The 21,502-nt window shown below is 41.2% G+C and overlaps 1 protein-coding gene across 1 annotated transcript in view; it reads right to left on the bottom strand.

The window, feature by feature from the left end:
* nfatc1 (nuclear factor of activated T cells 1) overlaps nucleotides 1-20,936 on the bottom strand; it is a 293,798-nt gene extending 272,862 nt beyond the window's left edge. The window contains exon 1 of the mRNA XM_072261650.1: nucleotides 20,626-20,936. Within this exon, the coding sequence (XP_072117751.1) occupies nucleotides 20,626-20,644 (19 nt within the window). The 5' untranslated portion in view covers nucleotides 20,645-20,936. The remainder of the gene's footprint in view (nucleotides 1-20,625) is intronic.
* Nucleotides 20,937-21,502: the final 566 nt, after the last annotated feature.

Genomic DNA, 21,502 nt, shown 5'->3' with positions numbered 1-21,502 from the left:
ATAGGAACAGCTCAGAAACTGGGATCCTGTGACGAGTGATTCACCTTTCCACAGTTCAAGTGCTCTCTGCTATATATAAGGTACACATTAGATTGAAAAGTGACTGAGCTGCTTTGGTCAATCCAGTTCCAATAACATCAAGAAGTCCAATTCTATTCGAAACAAAGCTGGCACACTATCCACCACCACAAATGTCTGTTTTCTACATTCCTAGCACATCTTGGATGCATTGTTTGGCATGTACAAAATGTGCAGCAGATATACTAGACCAGATTACACTGATTTCACCCCCCAAACCTACAATGCCTACTGTCAAGGGCATTAATACCACAGTCAGAGACCTCTGCAATCTCTTCAACTCACATATCATCGGTACAGTACTTGGAAATACTGTGGATTCTGGTCAGTTGGGCCACTAGTTCAAGAAGTGGCTCACTACCACCTTGTTATGGCCAAACAAGAATAGGGACGAGATACTGACCTTAACAACAGTGCCCGCATTCTACAAATGACAAAAGATATCAAGATATAGACTTTTACCAGTTAATGCATTCTCTAAATCTCCTGAGATATATTTTCCTAATAACTCCATATCCATCATATCTGATGTTAATGGCTTTGAGTTCAGTATAACATCAACATTGGCAGCTTTTAGCTTGGACACCCTTTGACACCTGTTTTGCCAGGACATGTCAGCATGTTGTTAATTTGAACACTACCTTAACACTGAAGACAACTAATTTCACCTCCACACGCCATTATTTCCTTTCACTTTCTGATCCTGCAAACCTGTGGGGAAACCTTCCTCTACCTATGAAAATCTTAAAGATCTCCTTTTACTGTTTCTCATCTTCAAAAGGGAAGTCTTAAACCAAGGAAAAATCCCTTTTAACTCAGCCCTCAGTTCCAAAGTCAGCTTCTCTTATCATAATTCAAATGCCTTCTGTAATACAGAAACCAAAGCTGATTACAGCTAAATACACTTCCCACTTCTATTTCTTACCCAAGAGTAACAAATAGGAGTGCACTGGTAGTCCTACTATTTCTGCCTGCTTTCGTCCCACCAAACTTATCTCCTCATACACCCCACATGCCCTCCTCCATTTTGACAACTTTAATTTCCTAGTCCTCACTGCCTCATCTTTACTGTGGATGTCTCCTTACCCTATCACCTCCATCCCCCATCAGGAAGGTGTTCCGAGATCTCCGCTTCATTCTACAGAATAGATCTAATAAGTAATTTATCTCTCACACAGATGGATAGAGGATTGGAGGGCATGTGAGAGAATATTTACAGGGAAATAATTGGAGGGATGGGATTGTTGTGGTAGGTCTAAGAACTGGCATAGATATTTTGGGCTGAAAAGTCTAGCTATGTGGTAAGGAAATATGAACATTTTCAACATCACTTCCTTTGACTGGTAAGCCTCACCTTATCTACAGAAACAAATACGTTTTGTTTACTTTCCTGTCTATACAATATTGCCACATTGACAACTTGAAGACCTAACCACACAAAATAAAAGATTTCTGCTAAGCCACATTTGAAGCAGGCATACTTGTCATTATTCTGTGTTGTCAAATGTTCATCCATGGTCCTATCCAAGTGGCCCTGTGTTGATTAACATTATTAGGCAATGCAAATTTACAATCTGTACATAGCTTTGGGATTAGTACCAAAGATTAATTCTAATAGAGAAACTCTGTCATTAAAATTCAAAGGAAAGGGAACACAATTTCCCCTTCTAGAATTCACACTTCTCATGTAAAGTTGTGCTCCATTATTAGTTTGAGATTCCCTTCATGTTATAAGTGTCGTGTTGGCGTAAACAAAACCATTTTGTATGAAAAACAATGTGGATGAAAAAAAATGTACTGCTGGACACAAAACGACAACATTCTGTTTCCTATGGTATATTATTTTTTAATTACAATATGAATCTCTATGGGAATTTGCTGGCAACTGGTTCTCACTCTACATCACCAATTGATTTATTCCTAATGCCCAACTGCAGACAATGTGCAGGTTATCTGATTCAATGTTCATGTTTGTTTTTTTTTGCAGCAGCATCATATCATGTGGACATAACTTTTGCTTCCATATTCAGTCCATCCCATTGGTAGCCCCATAAGCCACTGACCTCATTAGCACAAGGTTGTGAGATTAGTCACCGTACACCCTTAGATCTATGCACAACATTGGTTTGTCAATTATTTCTTCATTTTAGGTGGATACTTTCTACTCCACCTCATTCTCAAGATCCCTGAGGATTATAAATGCTTGAGTCAACCAATTGGCAGATTGGGCTACGAGTATCAAAGGAATCAACCTTGGCACATTGCACTCACAAGAGAAGAACAAAGTAGGTTTGTACATCTGATTAAAGGAGCTAATTAAAGCAGTTTTGGTCTCCAAATCTGAGGAAGGACATTCTTGCTATCGAGGGAGTGCAGCGTAGGTTCACGAGGTTAATTCCCGGGATGGCGGGACTGTCATATGTTGAAAGATTGGAGCGACTGGGCTTGTATACACTGGAATTTAGAAGGATGAGAGGGGATCTGATTGAAACATGTAAGATTATTAAGGGATTGGACACGCTAGAGGCAGGAAACATGTTCCTGATGTTGGGGGAGTCCAGAACCACAGGTCACAGTTTAAGAATAAGGGGTAGGCCATTTAGAACAGAGTTGAGGAAAAACTTTTTCACCCAGAGAGTTGTGGTTCTGTGGAATGCTCTGCCTCAGAAGGCAGTGGAGGCCAATTCTCCAGATGCTTTCAAGGAAGAGTTAGATAGAGCTCTTAAAAAATAGTGTAATCAAGGGATATGGAGAGAAGGCAAGAACGAGGTACTGAGTGTGGATGATCAGCCATGATTACAGTGAATGGCGGTGCTGGCTCAAAGGGCTGAATGGCCTACTCCTGCACCTATTGACTATTGTCTAATGGGAAAAGGCAGGTAGGTAGAGCGGAGTCAATGGTCAGATCAGTCCTGACTTTATTAAACAATTTAGGTATAAAGACAATTCTGTCTTTATTCAATATCTAGATCCATACATTTCTTGTGAGAACAAAGAATTTTGTTCAGTAATATGGTCACCCTGGCTTTCCTTTGTCTAAATCAGTGGGCATTAGAAACTCACCATGATGCCTCAGCTACTAACCATAAATCAGAAGGATATGGGTCATTCAGGAACCTAAAGTGCCCTTCTACTTTGAGAATGAGTTGGAGGAAAGCATCCTCACATTAAATGAAAATATCTTACCTCATTTCAGCAATGTTGTTTGTCACAATGAATATGCACATATTACAAATGCATTACTTTCCACTAATTAATTTAGCAAATGATAAGCATGAATATCCAAGAAGTTTGAAAGGTGAGTCAACACTGTCAAGGGAGTCAGCTGAGGAAAAGGGTTCAATATTCTTCAATACCTCTGTAAAGTTACTAGTGCCAGGAAGATTTTGCATCATGATATTGCAAGTATAAATATTGTGAGTCTGTGTCAATTTGCCTTTTAATTCCAATCTGACTATACTTGAGAGATTGTACTAAAGAAATTCTCTAAAGCATTATATTCAATATTTTTCTGATTCTTAAGGAATGATTTCTCTTTTTACTTCAACTACAATGACCGCCTTTCTCTACTCTTGTTATTACTATTTCAGTATAGTGGATTTATATACAGCATTTTGTGTAGTTGTTTTCAGGGATGTGGGAACTGCTGGACTAATTGTCTTTGAGAAGCAGCTAATGTCTTCTTGAACCACCGCAGCCTGTTTGGTGAAGGTGCCTTCCACACCCCCAGTGCTGTTAGAGAAGAAGAGCGGATGGGTTTCAGGATTTAGACCCGATGATAGATTTCCAAATTAGAACAGTGTTCTACTTGCAAGGGAACAACCAAGTGAAGGTATTCCCATACATCTGTTGTCTTGACCTTCTGGTGGGAGGCGATCACGAGTTTCAGAGATGCTGTTGGAGTAGCCTGGATGAGTAACTCTAATGCATATTTAAATGGGACACCACCTTAACTTCATCGTGAATTGGAACTGGAGTTACTTATTATTGTCATTGAGGGACAGTAAAAAGCTTTGATACTCCAAGCCCAACCTGCCAACTGGTTGACTCAAGCTTTATACTTGCTTACTGTTCATACAGATCAAATCATTGCACAGCACATTGAGGTAGTACAAGGTAAAACAATAACAGAATGCAGAATAAAATGCAACAGCTACAAAGAAAGTGCAGTGCAAGTAAGCACTAAGCTCTGCACTGGGCTCATATACAGCGGCATGGTAGCATACTGCAATTGTACTACAGCGCTAGCAATCGCCAATCAGGGTTCGATTTCCACTGCTGTCTGTAAGGAGTTTGTATGTTCTCTCCGTAATCACGGGGGGGGGGGTGGTCCTCTGGTTGCTCCAGTTTCTTCCCACATTCCAAAAACTTACAGTTAGGATTAGAGTTAGTTGGAGGCACGCTATGTTGGCGCTGGAAGTGTGGCCACACTTGTGGGCTGCCCCCAGCACAATCCTTGGACTGCACTGGGCATTGAGGCAAATGATGCATTTCACTGGACTGTATGCTTCAATGTACAAATACAAATAAAGCTATCCTTTAAGATCATGATGAGGTAGATTGCGAGGTTAAGAGATAACAAATAATAAGAGTACTTATCCTATCTTGTAGTTCGTAAACAGTAAAGAGGCTTTGGCATGTCTTATTCTCTTGTCCTGCACACCCAGCCTTTTACCTGCTGTTATAGATACAGCTTTTGTATGGCTTCTTCATTTGAATTTCTGGTGAATGGTAGTGCCTTTCAATGTCAAGGGTAGATGGCTAGCTTCCTCTTGTTGGAGAAGTAATTATGCAGTTAAAAAAAAATAGCTCCAGACAAAACAGAAAAATTACAAAGGGACTATTTACTTTCAATTGCAACAGTCTGCCCATGTTATTTTTATGGGGAAAAGTTTAAACAGCTTAAGTGATTTTAAAGTGTTTCTTTAAAACAGCTAAATTATACAATTAATCACAAGTGCTAAGGGTTTTATCATCAGATTTTCTTTCCTAATATGCATCCCTCAGTGCACTGCAGTTCACTGAGCCTTTCTGGGAGCCTGATTCATCTGATTCACAGTGTACAGCAGAAACAGGCCATACTGGGTTCGATGGAGAAACCTTGAGAGGCCAAGAAGGACTAGGATGGAGGCCAGAGACCCCAGGAATGAGAACAGGAGTGGGTTTTACATTCCAGCCACTGCTTTTGCAGGGCCTAAACTTCCATAAAAATGCAATTTATGTCAGGTAAGATATTCGTTGTGCTTTTTTTATGAAGTTGATGAAGATTAGATCTTAATGATTTATCATTGAAAACCGCATTCATACATTTCATGGTACTCAATATTTTCCTCAGTAAATAATTTCTAATTATTAAATAAAATGCACAAGGTCCTAGAAACACTCATTAGGTCAGGCAGCATCTATTAAAATAAGAACAAAGTTAACATTTCAGGTCAAAGAGATCCTTCATCAGACGCATTAATTCCAATTTTCTCTCTCCACAGTCACTGCCTGGGCATTTCCAACATTAATTGATTCTCTGCAACTGCTAAAACCTGCATTTCACAGCTTTCATGCCTTTCACGGCCTTTGATTGTCTTCTTTTTCTTTAGCTGCCCTTAGTAATCCATAAAGCAGACATCATTACAAACAATGTATCACAATGGCAAACCAAGCCTTACCCGATCAGAGATATTCACGTTGTCCAATTCATCAAGCTTAAAACTTACTTGTTTCCTTATTTATCTGATTTTGATGATTGGTCCTTTGCATCTCTTTCCACAGATGCTAACTGACTTGCAGTGTTTCAAATATTTACTCCTTTTATTTCAGATTTTTTGCATCTGCAGGTTTTTTTTCATTATCGGGCATTAATTTTTACAGTATCATACAATATAGGGAAAAATATTAATATTCAGGAAAATGGAATGGGAATTAGATTATAGGAGAGGGTTAAAATTTCACATTTCTTGAGGACAGCTTTCATCTTTAATAAATGTGATCTGCATAATTGGTCTTTAGTGAATATGATTTTATAAAAAGCAACAACAAATCTGCCAGAAGTTCTCAGCGGATTGAGCAGTAACTGTTGGGGAAAGGGAATTCTCATTGTTTCAGGTCGTGATACAGGGAAACACATCGACAATTTCATCTCCCTCCCCCCACCCCCTAGATGATACGCAACCAAATGACTTCCTCGAGCAGATTGTTCATTTGCTTCAGATTCTGCCATGTACAGTCTGTCATTTCTCACCTTTAAGAAGGAATAGTTTACAAATCAACATTAGTTTTGATAATCTCTTAAACAGCTTGTGGACATAAACTTTAACAGCTTCTCTGGCTTCTCTTGTTCCTCATTATATTCAGTTCTCTGGTTGTTCTATTTTCCACTCACTACAAGGGAAATTGGTCATGTACTTTGCAAGGTGCCTGCACCTATTCAATTTAATATAAATGATGCAGACAAGCGATCTTCTTGGAATTTTACACTGTTTCCTTGCAGTAAGTCTGTTATCTGTTTATGCAATCTATTGGAAAAGATGGGCTATCTCATCAAGATATGAGCTTTTGGCCTTTGGTTCTCATCTTAAACCTCAATATTTGGTATTTAGAAGTTGTGAAAGCAGTGCAAGTATTAAAAACTGAATTATTTAATTAAAAATTAAGAGGCACTCTTTATTTAAACACTCAAGGCAAACCTGAGATCTATCAATACTATTCCTGGTTTGCTTTTAAAACGCCAATCATTTTGTCTGCTTAGACCGTAAGACCATAAGATATAGGAGCAGAATTATGTTATTCAACCTATCAAGTCTGCTCCACCATTTGATCATGGCTGATTTACGCATTTTCCATCTCAACCCCATTCTCTTGCTTTTTCCCAATAACCTTTGATACCCTTACTAATCAAGAACCTACCAACCTCTGCTTTAAATATACCCAATGACTTGGCCTTCACTTTGGTCTGTGGCAATAAATTCCACAGATTCACCATCCACTGGCTGAAGAAATTCCCCTTCCTGTTCTAAAGGGAAGTCTTCTACTCTGAGGTCAGCTGGTGGTGCAGTGACATCAGTGCTGGACTCTGGAACGGAGGTTCCCGGGTTCAAATCCAGTCCGGCCGTTCCCGAGTACGCTTTCCATCCGTGCCGGGTTGAGTGTTGAGCTCGCAACTCGAGATGTCTGTGTGAGCGCCACACAGTCTCTCGTTCCGCGCCTTGTAAGGCCTGAAAATGCCCGACGCTGGCCTCTCAGACCTGAGTCAACGTCATCATCATCATCATCTATTCTGAGGCTGTGCCCTCTGGTCCTAGACTTTCTCACTATTGGAAACATCCACTCTATCTGCAGTTTGTTTCAATGAGATCCCCATCATTCTCCTAAACTCCAGCAAGTACAGGCTCAGAGCCATCAAGCGCTCCTCATATGTTAACCCTTTCATTCCAGGGATCATTCCCATAAACCTCCTCTGTACTCTTTCCAATACCTACACACCCTTTCATAGATATGGGGCCCTAAACTTCTCACAATACTCCAAATGTGGTCTGACTAATGTCTCAACATTACATCCTTGCTTTTATATTCTAGTCCTCCAGAAATGAATGCTAACATTACATTTATCTTCCCTATATCCTAAGCAACCTGCAAGTTAACCTTCAGAAAATACTGTAGTAGGACTCCTAGGTCCCTCTACACATCCAATTTCTGAGTTTGCTTCCCATTTTGAAAATAATCTACAACTTATTCCTTCTACGAAGTTGCTTCATATTACATATAGAGTTTGGTGGTGTTCAACAGATAGTACTATTGCCTGCAAGTCAATAGATTGTAGGTTCAAATCCCAAACCAAACTTGAGTACAAAAATGTAAGCTGATGCTGAAAGACTGCTGTATTGTAAAGGGTGCAACCATTTAGATGATAATTAAACCAAGTTCTTATCTGTACAGAGAGAGGATAATGTAAAAGAGCACCTGAAAGGATGAAATGTATGTGTGTGTATGCGTACTTAGGGAGGCAGTGACAGGGTTCTCTCTCATAAATCAACGAAAAGTTTGTCTTGGTTGTTGGTGCTAAACATATGTGCAATGCCCTGATGAAGCACCTCAGGCCAAAACACTGATTGCTTATTCATTCTTCTCCATAGATGCTGCCTGGGTTGCTGAGCTCCTCCAGCATTGTGTTGGTTTTGCTCTGGATTTCCAGTCTCTGCAGAATCTTATGTTTACTATCATCACTTATCAGACACTCTACACAGCATCCATTGTTAAAGTCAATAAACACAGCCAGACAGGTGGGTAAGGTGGTTAAAAAAGGCACATGGAATGCTTTATTTTATTAGCAGAGATATAGAATACAAGAGAGGTTGTGCTAGATCTATATACAACACTAGCCAGGCCATACCTTGAGTACCGCCTGCAGTTCTGGTCATTACATTATAGAAGCAATGAGATTGCACTGAGAGGGTGCAAAGATGGTTGATGTAAATATTACCAGGACTACAAAATTCATGCTGACAGAAAATTGGATAAAGTAGAGCAGTCTTTTTTGGAATAATGGAGACTGATGGGAGATTTATTTAAGGTATAACAATTACATAGGGAAGGATCTGATTCACTGTTTTTTTTGTGTTTTTATATTATTATTTGCTTTTTTGTATTTACAGTTTGTCTTCTTTTGCATATTGGCTTTTAGTCTGTCTTTTTGTACAGTTTTTTTTATTAATATTAATTCTATTGTATTTCTTCGTTCTACTGTGAAGGCCGGCAAAAAATGAATCTCAGGTGACACCTATGGTGACATATACCCTCAATTGCTACTTTATTGGGTACACCTGCTTGTTAATGCAAATATCTAAATCAGACAATCATGTGGCAGCAAATCAAAGCATAAAAGCATGCATACACGATCAAGAGGTCCAGTTGTTTTTCAGATCAAACATCAGAATAGGGAAAAAAGGTGATCGAAGTGATTTTGACTGTGGAATGATTGTTGGTACCAGACAGGGTGGTTTGAGTACCTCAGAAACTGCTTATCTCCTGGAGTTTTCACACACAACAGTCTCCAGCGTTTAAAGAGAATGGGGCAAAAAAACAAAATACATCCAGTGAGTGGTAGTTCTGTGGGTGAAAACGCTTGTTAATGAGAGAGATCAAAGGAGAATGGCTAGACTGGTTTAAACTGACAGGAAGGTGACAGTAACTCAAATAACCATTTAAGTGACACCAGTGTGCAGAAAAGCATGCCTGAATGCATAATACATCAAACCTTGAAGTGGATGGACTACAGCAGCAGAAGACACAAACATACACTCAGTATCACAAAAAAAAAGAAAATTTGTAGATGTTGGAAATCCAAAGCAACACACACAAAATGCTGGAGGAACTCAGTAGGCAGCATCTATGGAAAGGAGAAAATCTGAGGGCAGGGTGGAAGTTGGAGGCAAAGTTGATGAAGGCAACAATGTAGTGGAGGAAGAGTTGGGGAACAATACCGGTGTAGGCTTGGAACATGGACTGTTCCATGTAGCCGACAAAAAGACAGGGCTAGCTGGAACCCATGCAAGTGGCCATGGCTACACCTTTGATTTGAAGGAAGTGGGAAGAGCTGAAGAAGAAATTATTCAGGGTGAGGATCAGTTCCGCCAGACAGCAGAGAGTGGTGGTGGAGGGGAACTGGTTGAATCTGTTGTTCAGAAAGAAGTAAAGAGCTTCAAGACCCTCCTGATGTATAGAGACTGGACATCCAAAGTAAAAATGAGACAATAAGGGCCGGGGAACTTAAGGTCATTGAAAAAGATCAAGAGCATGTGAAGTGTCATGGATGCAGGTAGGAAGGGATTGAACTGGGGGGATAATAGAGTCAAGGTAAGCAGATACAAGTTTGGTGGGGCATGAACAAGCAGAAACAATGGGTCTACCTAGACAGGCAGATTTGTAGGAGCTAGAAATGGGAGGTACAGGGTAAGGGAGCTATGAGTTTGGTGACAGTGGATGGGAGATCCTCGGAGTTGATAAGGTCAGTGATGGTATGGGAGACAATGGCCTGGTGCTCTTTAGTGGGGTCCTGTTCGAGGGTTAAGCAAGAGGAGATATCTGAGATTTGTCGCCTGGCCTCAGCAATGTAGAGGTCAGTCCACTAGACTTCTACTGTGGGTTTGATGGTGAGATCAGGATTAGTGTGGAGAGAGTGGACAGCAGCGCGTTTGGAAGGAGTGTGGTTAGAATTGGAGAGAGGAGCACTAAAGTCAAAATGATTGATGTCTCGTCGACAGTTAGCAATAAACAGTTCCAGAGCAGGTAGAAGACTAGAGTGGAGTGTCCAAGAAGAGGAGGAGAGTTGAAGGCAGGAGAAGGGGTCGCCGATGTGGGCTGGAGAGTCCTTGTCAAAGAAGTACAGTAGGTACGGAGACAGAGGCCTCAGAAGAAGAGCTTGTAGACATGCAATACTGAGGTGCGAGGACAGAGGACAAAGGCAAGGTCCTTACTGAGGACAGAGGGAATTGTGAAGATCTGGCACAGATAAGAGGTGGAATGAGAGGGTGGAAGAGGGTTAGTAGTGTCTGAGGAGAGGGTGGGGTTGGGGCGTTCAAGAAAGGTGGGGTGGGAGCAAGATGGAGGCGCTGATGAACCAAGAGCTGGTGGTGGGACCTAACAGACATGGGATTGCAGAGTGGTGGTGAGAGAAGAGGAGATTTGCAGAGTGGTGCATACACTCAGAGACTATTAGGTACAGGAGGTATCTATTAAGTGGCAATCGAGTACGCATACCATAATAATAAATTTACCTTGAACTTTGAAATAGAGGGGGTGAGATTGTTTTCAGGTAAGATAAGACTTTATTTATCCCAAAGGGAATTATTGTTGCAAGGTTTCCCAGTCAGAAATCTATAAAATACAAAATGTAATCATTGAGGTATGAAAAAAGATACAAAATGTGCATGAAAAATAGTGCAAAATACCGATGTGTAATGAAACCATATACTAAGGAGGAGTTGTAGAGTCCTACAGCCACAGGGAGAAAGGATCTCCTGTGGCGTTCAATGGTGCACCTCGGAGGAATCAGTCTGTACTAAAGGTGCCCCACTGTTTGTCCAGTATGTCATGGAGTGGGGTGAGAGGGATTGTGTATAATGCGCTGTAGCTTCTACAGCATCCTCCTCTCAGAAACAACCACCAAGGAATCCAATGTAACTGAGGACTAAATTATAGGGAGACTAAGGGAAGGTGTTTTCTTCCAGAGGATGGTTGGGTGTCTGGATCCCTCTACCTGAAAGAATGTGGAGGCAGAAACCCTCACCACATTACAGAAGTGTCAGATTGTACATCTCTGACTTACAGGGTTCTTAACCTAGTGCTAGAAGATGGGATTAGGTTGAGCAATTCTCTTGTAACTGGCAGAGACATGATGGTTTTATGTATTATGTATTAACTTTTCAAGGATTCCATGAAGCCACTTGAAGTGATTACAAGTGACAGCCATTTCTTTTCCATGAGGAGAACATTGGTAACCACTGACAGATCTCTCTGTGTCACTATATTTTTTAAATCACAGTGTGATCTGCTGGACTTTGCACAAGGCAGCTACTACATTGCCATTACAACAATGACTATACTTCAGGAGTATCCCATAGGTCGTAAGGCAGTTGGAGATGTCCTGAGGTCATGAAAAGAACAATAGAAAGTGCTAGTTTTATTTTGTTGGTCAAGTAAGGCAAGGTAAAGCTGAGTTTTCCATTATATTTTAACAATAATGGTTAAAAGTAGCTGCTATGTTGAAGCAGAGAATATAACTGTGAAATATGTAGTTGATAATTTATTCAGTTATTAGTTTCACATTTATTTATAAGATATATTTTTTCTTAGAAATTGATGGAGTCTAAAAAAGGCAGTTCAATTAAAAGCTGATAATTAGCAACAATATCCAACATTGACTGTAAGGCTCCTGTTTTTCAAAAAAATATCTCAATCATGTTTTTAAAAAATTAACCTTCCAAGGTAAAGTAATTCAGCAGTGTAAAAATAAAATTTGCAATATGCAACAATGATTAGACTAATATTAGATTCTCTCTAAATCTTGTGATATTTGCATGTGTATGGATTTTAACTGTACTTTTTGGCCTACGGTTTATTTCAATTTTATTTTTCAAAATATAGTAACCTAATCATAGAACATAGAAGAGAGCATCCAACCCATCATGTGAGGATCTGAAAAGAATAAAATAGGTATTCTGTAAACTGGTGCTTGATGGGCGATAGCTCCTGCTTCTGAACTGCACGACTCTATGACCATATTGACTCTTGACCTCACAGTCTATCTCATCATGGCCTTGCACATAACTGTCTGCCTGCACAGCACTTTCTCTGTAACTATAACACTATGTTCTATGTTCTGTTATTGTTTTCCCTATAGCACTGTCAGAACATTAAACATAGAACAGTACAGGTCCTTCAGCTAATGATATTGTACTGACCTTTGAACCTACTGCAAGATCAATCTAATGCTTCCAGCCTGCATTGCCCTCCATTTTTCTTTCATCCATGCACCTATCTAAGAATCTAAATGCCTCTAATGTATCTTCCTTTACCACCATGCCTGGCAGCACATTCCACACAATCACCACTCTCTGTGTAAAAAAACTACCTCTGACATCCCACCCACCATACTTTCCTTCAATCACCTTAACATTACGCCCTCTCATCTTAGCCATTTCTGCCCTGGGAAAAAGGTGCTGGCTCTCCACTCTATAAATTTACCTTGCATTCTCCTTCGTTCCAAAGAGAAAAGCCCTAGCTCACTTAATCTATCCTCATAAGACATGCTTCTCTAATCCAGGTAGCTTCCTGCTAAAGTTTTTCGGCACCCTTGCCAAAACTTGTGCATTCTTCCTATAATAAGGCAACCAGAATGAAACACAATACTCGAAGTGTGGTCATACCAAAGTTTTATAGAGTTGCAGCACTACCTCACAGCTTTTGAACTCTGACTAATGAAGGCCAACACACCGTATGCCTTCTTAACCACCCCATTAACTTGAGCTGCAACTTTGAGGGATCGACTGATGTGAATCCCAACCTCAATAGTTGCCTCACTGCTAAGAATTCTGCTACTAAACCTGTCTTCAAGTTTGACACTCCAAAATGTATTACTTCACATTTTTCAGACTGAACACCATCTGCCACTTCTTAGCCCTGCTCTGCATCTTATTAACGTCTCATTGTAACCGACGACAACCTTCTACACTATCCACAACACTATTAACTTTTGTGTTAATACCTACCCTTCCACTTCCTTCATCCAGGTCACTTATGAAAAAAATCATAAAGAGCAAGGATCCCAGAACAGTACAGATCCCTGCAAGAACACCGCTGGTCACCAACCTCCAGACAGAATATTCTCTATCTATTACCACCCTCTGTGGGTAAGCCAGTTCTGAATCCGTACAGCCAAATTTCCATGGATCCCATGCCTCCTGATTTTCTAGAAGAGCCTACCTTGGGGAACCTTGTTGAATGCCTTACTAAAATCTATATACACCACATCCACTGCTCCACTTCCAATAATTTGTTTCATCACTTCCTTGATGAATTCAATCAGGCTCATGAGACATGACCTGCTCCTCACAAAGCCATGCTGACTATCCTTTATCAGACTATGCTGCTCCAAATGCCTGTAAATCCTGTCTCTAAGAATCCACCCCAAGGGTTTGTTCTCCACTGATGTAAGACTTAATGGTCTATAATTCTCAGGATTATCCGTATTAATTTTCTTGAACAAACAAATAAGCTTTCCCATCCTCCAATCTTCAAAAACTACTCCTGTGGCCAGTGAGAACATGAAGACCATTACCAATGGCACAGAAACCTCCACACATCTATGTGCATTTCCCTGAGTTTGTCCATTCCCAATTGATGCTCCCAAGTTCCCACCTAATTGTATCATAATTCTCCCTACACAATTAGTTACTTTCCCTTATTGTCTGCTCCAGCCCTGTCCAAGCTATGTTAAAAATCAGCTAGTTGTGGTCGCCATCTCTGAAATGCTCACCCATTAAGAGCCCTGTCACCTTGGCCTGTCTACATATTGTGTCAGGAATCATTCTCACACACCTAATAAATTCAACCCCAACTAAACCTTTTTCACTGAGGATGTGCCAATCAATATTAGGGAAGTTGAAGTCACCAATGACAACAACCCTGCTATTTTCGTATTTTTCCAAAATCTGCCTCCCGATCTGCATTTCAAGTCTCTGTTGCTATTGTGATTTCTATAGAAAACTTCCAGTAGAGTGATTGCTCCCTTCCTGTTTCTGATCTCCACCCACACGAACTCAGCAGACAATTCCTCCAGGATGTCCTCCCTTTCTGCACCTGTGATACTATCCCTGATTCGCAAGTTACTCACCCACCTCTTTTACCTCCCTCCCTATCCATTTTGAAACATCTAACCCTGGAACATCCAGCAGCCATTCCTTCCTTGGTTACATCCAAGTACTTGTAATGGCCACAACATTGTAGATCCGACCCATCTCCCTTGTTCCTGATACTTCTTGCATTAACATAGATAAATTTCAATATGTCCAACTGACTGCTGTTCTGCTCTTTCCACTGCCTGTCCTTCCTCACAGTCTCTCTACATGCTGCATCTACCTTTACACCATACCATCTGCTCCTATCCTTGTCCAAGACTATACGAAAGGTCAGGGAGTTGTAGTCACAGACTCCAAAATGCTTGTGCACTGAGAAATCTGAAACCTGATCAGATTCATTGCCTAGCAGGTATCTCCTAGTCTCCACCCAGCTAACAGGAGTCACCTGCTGCTTGTTTCTAACTCATCACCTGCAGCCTATTTAAACCCAGCTCTCTTCCACAGTCCTTGTTCACTCATTCAAACCAACCAGCCTCAACTAGTTGCTCTTAGCCTTCAGGTACTTTGTTTTGTTAAGTATTTATTCTCTTGTTTTGTGACCCCTTGTGGCTTGTTATTATGCAGTTTATTATTAAAGTTATTGCTCACTGTCAATAGTCTCTTCTGCTCTGCATTTTTGTCTTGATTCCTCTACATTTCCTATCAATTCTGGATTCACTATGCCCTCCCTTCTAGTTGGCCTGTTGTGTCAGGAATCCTTCTTGGACACACCCAACAAATTCTGCCCCATCTGAACCTTTTGTCATGATGAAATCATTTGTATGGATGGAATGCAAAATAAAGTTTTTCACTGTACCTCACTACGTGTGACAGGAATAAACCAATTTACTAGTTTAACCAGCCCCACTTCTGTAGTCTTGGAAGTTGCAATATTCCAAGTCACTATAATGAATGTTTCTGCTTGGACCATCCCTTAGACAGTAAACCATTCTTCTGGCCATAAGCATTAACCTGGCCTTCTAACAATGCAAGAGTCAAAAGACTCTTGCCCTCTGATCTTCATTCACTTGCTCTTGGGAATAATCTCATTTCATCTCATTCTCTTCCTAATAATTGAAACAAAAGCAGCCATTGAAGGCAAAACTGAAGACAATTTTGAGATTCAGGAGTTGGAATGAAAGGAGACTTTGTTCTGGATTTTTCAAAAGTATTATGGATTTTCAAAAAGGGAATCATACTTGAAAAATGTACAGGTTTTTCTTGGAACCAGTAACTGGTAGAATGGATGGGGAGGAACCAGTGTATTTGGAGTTTTAGAAGGCTTTTATTAAAATCTTATATTTGAATGCAAAAGTAAAACATACAGGATTTGGTGTAATGAGGTGATATAGTTTTGAGAACTAGTAGACAAGAAACAAAGGATAAGAATAAATAACTAATTGCCTAAGTGATATTTGTTGACCAGTGGGAGGCCCTAAGGATCAAGATTGGACCTTCGCTATTCAGACGATGTATTAAAGATTTAGTTCAGTGAATTGAGTCATATCTCCAAGATAGCATATCAAAACGCCAGGTAAGAACCTGAGATGTGAGAGGAGGATGCAGGGAGGATTCAGTGTGATCCTGACAGGTTGAGTAAATTAGCAAATGTATATCAGATGGATAAAATATAGATACATGTGAGGGTAGCTAATTTGGTGGCAGAAACAGAAAGACAGATCATTATCTGAATAATAATCTTCCCGGTTCTGCCACCAAAAGGAGGTCTGGTCAATTAAATCAACCACACAGATACAATATGTAGTTAAGGCGGCAAATTGTAGGTAGGCATTCATAGCAAGAGGATTAATGTGCAGGAGAAGGGATATCCTAATACAATTTATATCACCTTGGTGAGACAATACGTTGAGTATCATGTGAAGTGTTAGTCCACTATGTGAGAAACTTTACACTTGTTACGGGAGGAAGCGCAGCAAAAGTCCAGAAAACTGACTTCTGGGAAGACAGGACTGATGTATGAAGAGAGATTGGGATAACTACATGTATATTCACTAGAGTTAACAAGAATGAGAAGAAACTTATAAAATCCTGATGGAGCCAGTCAGATAATATATGGGGAAAAACTTGCTGGGATTAGCCAGAACATGAGATAGGTCATTTAGGACTGAGCTGAGTAATTTCTTCATCAAAAGATTAGTAAGCATGTAAAATTCTAAAATTCTCTCCCATAGTAAACAATTAAGAATAAACCATTAAGTACATTGAGAATGAGTTAGATATCATTCTAGGTTCAAAATTACAGTGCTTAAAAGACATTTGGATATGTATATGGTTGAAGGGCTGTGGACTAAATGCAGGCAAATGTGACTAGCTCAGGTAGGCAACTTGGTCAGCATGGACAAGCTGGGCCAGTGTACCTGTTTATGTTTTGTATTAACTCTATGACATTCTCTGTCTCGAGTTTAGCAAGATCCAGGGAGATGGAGAGGAAGCAGGAATAGGGCACCAAATTGGGACCATCAGCCATGATAATACTGAATGACAGAAGATGCTTAAAGGGCCGAATAGCCAACTCCTGTATAACAGATTTTTAAGATAACTTGCAGAAATTCCAGAGTGGTTGGTGGTAAAGGAGAAAATAGGGAGATGTTTCTGAGGCAGTTAGCTGTTTGGATCTAGGACATATTTCCTGAAGGGATTTAATAGCTGATTTTTGAAAAGGTATTGTCCATATACTTTAAAAGGAGAAACACTCAGAGAGGACTGCAATACTAATTGGATCTCTCTCTCTTTCAAAGAGCTGGCACAGTGACAAAGAATTGAATGGCCTTCATCTGTAGAGGATTATCATAGGAAAACCACAGTGACATCACGTGAGATATTACTGGGCAATGAGTGAAGTAGTTTGAGTTAGGAAGTGTTGCTTTAAGCCTACATTCACATTCATGACTGTAGGCTTCTGGGTGGTGATATGACCGGCTGGAAAACTGCAGACAGAAACAGCAATGTTAAATCTCTACTCTGCTCCAAAATTACACAAGCATTTTGCCTGATGCAGAAATGGAATCTGCAGAGGCATTGATATTTCTGGCAAGACCCATGGGCCTGCTCAAACACAAGGAATATATATTCTGGTTTCACAGCTACAGTCTGCTTGACAACTGAGCCATGTGCCTTTGTTGTCAGAGAGAATGATATGCATTTTGCACTCAGCTGTGCTGGAGAGTTGCATTGTCAGGGAGTCATTGTTCCTAGTTTTGTTCCACAATCAGCTAACCCTTACAGTGCAGTGGTGGGAGAGTTCTATAATGTCAGATGTACTATCTTTCAAAAGAGGCCTGTCAGATAAATCACAAGAGACTATTTTGCATAAAAGTTGGGTGATGCTGGTTTATATTTATCTCTCATTCCTGTGTATGTACTTCAACGTAAACAAACTGGTGGCCTCATCACAACAGTGTCTGTGGTTTAATAATTACTTCAACTGAAACATTAACTCTTGTTTCACTTACCATAGTTGCTGCCTGACCAGCTGAGTATTTCTAGCATTTTCCAAAGCAACACCCACAAAATGCTGGAGAAACTCAGCAGGTGAGGCAGCATCTACAGAAAAGAATAACAGTCAACATTACATGCCCAGACACTTCTTCAGGACCAAGGGGGAAGATGTCACAATAAAAGGTTTGTGGACCGCTTTGTTGACCACCTCTACACCGTCTGCCACCAATGAGACTTCCTGATGACCAAACATTTTAATTACCACTCCCATTCCAACATGTCAGTCCATGGCCTCCTCTTGTGCTAAGATGAGGCCACCCTCAGGGTGGAGGAGCAACGCCTTATATTCTGTCTGGGTACCCTCCAACCTGATTACATAAATATCAATTTCTCCTTCCAGTAAACAAATCCCCACCCCTTTTCGATTCCCCACTCTGACCTTTTCCCTCCCAGCTGCCTATTATTTCCACCTCGGTCCCCTCCTCCTTTCTTTTCTCCTGTTGTCCACTCTCCTCTATCAGTTTCTTTCTTCTCCAGACCTTGACCTTTACCACCCACCTAGTTTCACCTATCACCTTCCTTCCAACCAGCCTCTTTCCCCTCCCTTTGCTTTTTTTTTATTCTGGCATCTTATTTGTTAAGAAGAGTCTTGGCCAGAAACATCTATGGAAATAAGTAGATGTTGCCTGACCTGCTGAGTTCCTCCAGCATTTTGTGTGTGTAGCTCTGGATTTCCAGCATCTGCAGACTTTCTCCTGTTTATGTCCAGCATTTTCTATTTTTAATTCAAGAAATGTTTCATTGTTGCAAAGCGAGGTTCTAAAAGGTGTGGTGGAAATGAACATCATTCATATATTTAAAATTTTGATTAAAATGGCAAAATAGATAGAAACCAGCAGGATTTCCTCTTAAAAGCTGCATCAAAGGGGGTTCATCTGTATGTTGTGTGCACAAGGACCTTTGAGGAACTGTAAACACAAAAGATTCTGCAGATGCTGGAAATCCAGAGCAACACACACAAATCGCTGGAGGAACTCAGCAGGTCAGGCAACATCTACGGAAATGAATAAACAGTCGACGTTTCGGGCCGAGACACAGTTTGAGGAACAGTGATTATTGTGTTTCACGTCTGTTATTTTAAGATATATGTCCGCTGAAAATTCTTTATCAATCAGCCGTAAAAATTGATTTTAAAACTGAATCTTATTTTCTGCTGATCTGAGAAAAAGTACTGCAAAGTAGACTCCCTTTTGAAGTGACGTCAAGGAAAACAACATCCATAGCGCGAATTAAGCTCACCGCTATTACCGCTTGGATGTAGTGACGTGTCAGAATTCTACATCCCTAGTCTATTCAACCAAGCAGCGATGTGGCAGCAAGCGGATAACATCGCTTTAAAGAGATGGACTCTCATGCCTGTTACCAGCTGAAAGCTAATTTCTTCTCAAATCTCTTTTTGAAAAACTTTTTTTTGGACAATAGATTCTACCAGGAACCGGCAGCTCGGAGTTAGCTGCGGATTTCAGTGGTGTTGAGACTTTGCAATGATCGCCTTTGCTCGGGAGACCACTAGCGGTTACGGTCCAGATGTGCTGTTTTCACAACCACGCGGTTCGCATCCCACCCCCTTCTGTTTGCTGAATCTCAAAGTGATGACTGTTACTTGTACAGGCGATTCTTTATTCAAACCAAGTCACCCAACCCCACCACCCCCTCCACACACACACACACACACAAAAACAAATCTACTCTTCCTTCCATATTCCCTTTGCCTATTCCCGCTTTCCGACTCTACAATATTTCTCATTTCTATTACAGGGAATTAAATCTAAAGATGATGCAAAATATGAGCGCAGAGAAGAGGATCCAATCAGATGCAAACCAATACCAGACATCTTACTGTATAAAAAAGTAGGTAACAGGACTAAGTTTTGTTTTGCTAATGTTCGGGATTAAGCAAGAACGAGTCTGGATTGAAAGTTCCAGGGGTCTTAATATAAGCGCGGGTCTTTGTAGGTCTACACATGGTCTGTGATGAGAATCCAGTTGGTTTATATCCTGTTGACATCCCGTTAATCATAAGAGACGCGTGCAACGTCTTAAATAAATGCCAAGTGGTGTGAATTAGAATGTGTACTTTGGCACCGATCGCCGCTGCCCAGACGATTGAATTAGACCATTCAGAAGGGTTTCTTTTCCCCTCCTCTTCCCCGGCCACTCCTGCCAGAAAGAGAAAGAGAAAATATTTCCCTCGTCTGCACAGAACGTTGATGTTGCCGGCAATTAGTATCACAATAATAGGTGAGTATGATTAATGCTAATACAATATTCAATATTATAATACACACAGACATACTCACATACAGACACATGTCAACGCACATCGGTTTACTAACAGTGATTGGAGCTTTAGAGCAACCTTCCTGTGTGCAGACAGGACATCTCGGCAAACAACGATACTTAACACACGTCTGCACTGTGCCACTGGGAAAAACCTGGGAATCACCTCACGGACCCTCTGAAATCAGAGCAACTTCAATTCCACCGTTCCAATTTCTAATGAAAGTAATGCACCCTTTTTAAACTTTCCCGTCCTTAATACCTCGCAATTATTATTAACAATATAATTTGTCAATTCTTAAGAATTTTGTCACGGTATCGATTTCTCAGTCTAGCAAGTTCAGTAAAAAAGATAAATTACCTTCCTCTGCAGACTTCATGCTGCCTCGGAGATAAGCGAGAATAATAAAGTGACTTCCCCCTCTCTCCTTGTCTGGCCCTGGGAATTCTGAAGCTAAACACCGCTCTGTGAGAGATGGACAAAGTACCCAGTCAGTTGCATTCTGGTGCAACCGCTTCCTTGCAGAGGGCTGGTTGCTGTCACTGCTGGAGTTCCCACAGAGCTGTAATGCTGTGTGGGTGTAGGGCTGGTGCTATCCCTGCCGATGCCTTGATGGGCAGGAGTTTCCTCAGGCTCCAGTGATGTGCAGTGTGTGTGTGTATGTGATGGAGAGCCGCCAGCGCCCGAGCCCCGTGTCAAACCAAACACACACACACACACACACACCCTCCCTCTGCAAAAACAATCAAAGAAGCAAAACACCCACCTTCGGCAGAGCGCGCGCACTTGCCTCTGCGCGTACACTCCACCCTTACCCTCTCGACTTGGCATGCACACCGGCGCGCTACCCCACCCAAACCCCGCCACCCACCCCCACACACACAAACAACTTTTGTGGCACATTCAGGTACCCGACCCCCAGCTCCCCCGCGCGCGTGAGCATTATGAGCCAACAGCGCGCGCGCGCGCGGTGCTCCCCGTGCACGCGCGTGTGTAATCCGAGTTTGTCGCCCGTATGAACATGACGCTCCAGGCAGCGCGTGCACAACTGGTGAAACCTCCCCAATGCGCTTTCCCGCTAAACAGTGTACACGCGCTCTGGGGAAAGCTTCCGACAGAGGAGCGACCCCACTTTCTCGGTGACTCCCTCGCCATACTCACTCACTATTATGGCCGCCCAAATCCCGGGCATACCCTCATTAGTTAACGCCATACAGCGACCTTATATGTGCTGGGT

The sequence above is a fragment of the Mobula birostris genome, chromosome 1 (genome assembly GCF_030028105.1).
Source record: "Mobula birostris isolate sMobBir1 chromosome 1, sMobBir1.hap1, whole genome shotgun sequence".
NCBI lineage: Eukaryota > Metazoa > Chordata > Chondrichthyes > Myliobatiformes > Myliobatidae > Mobula > Mobula birostris.
This window is presented reverse-complemented; position numbering and strand designations above follow the sequence as displayed.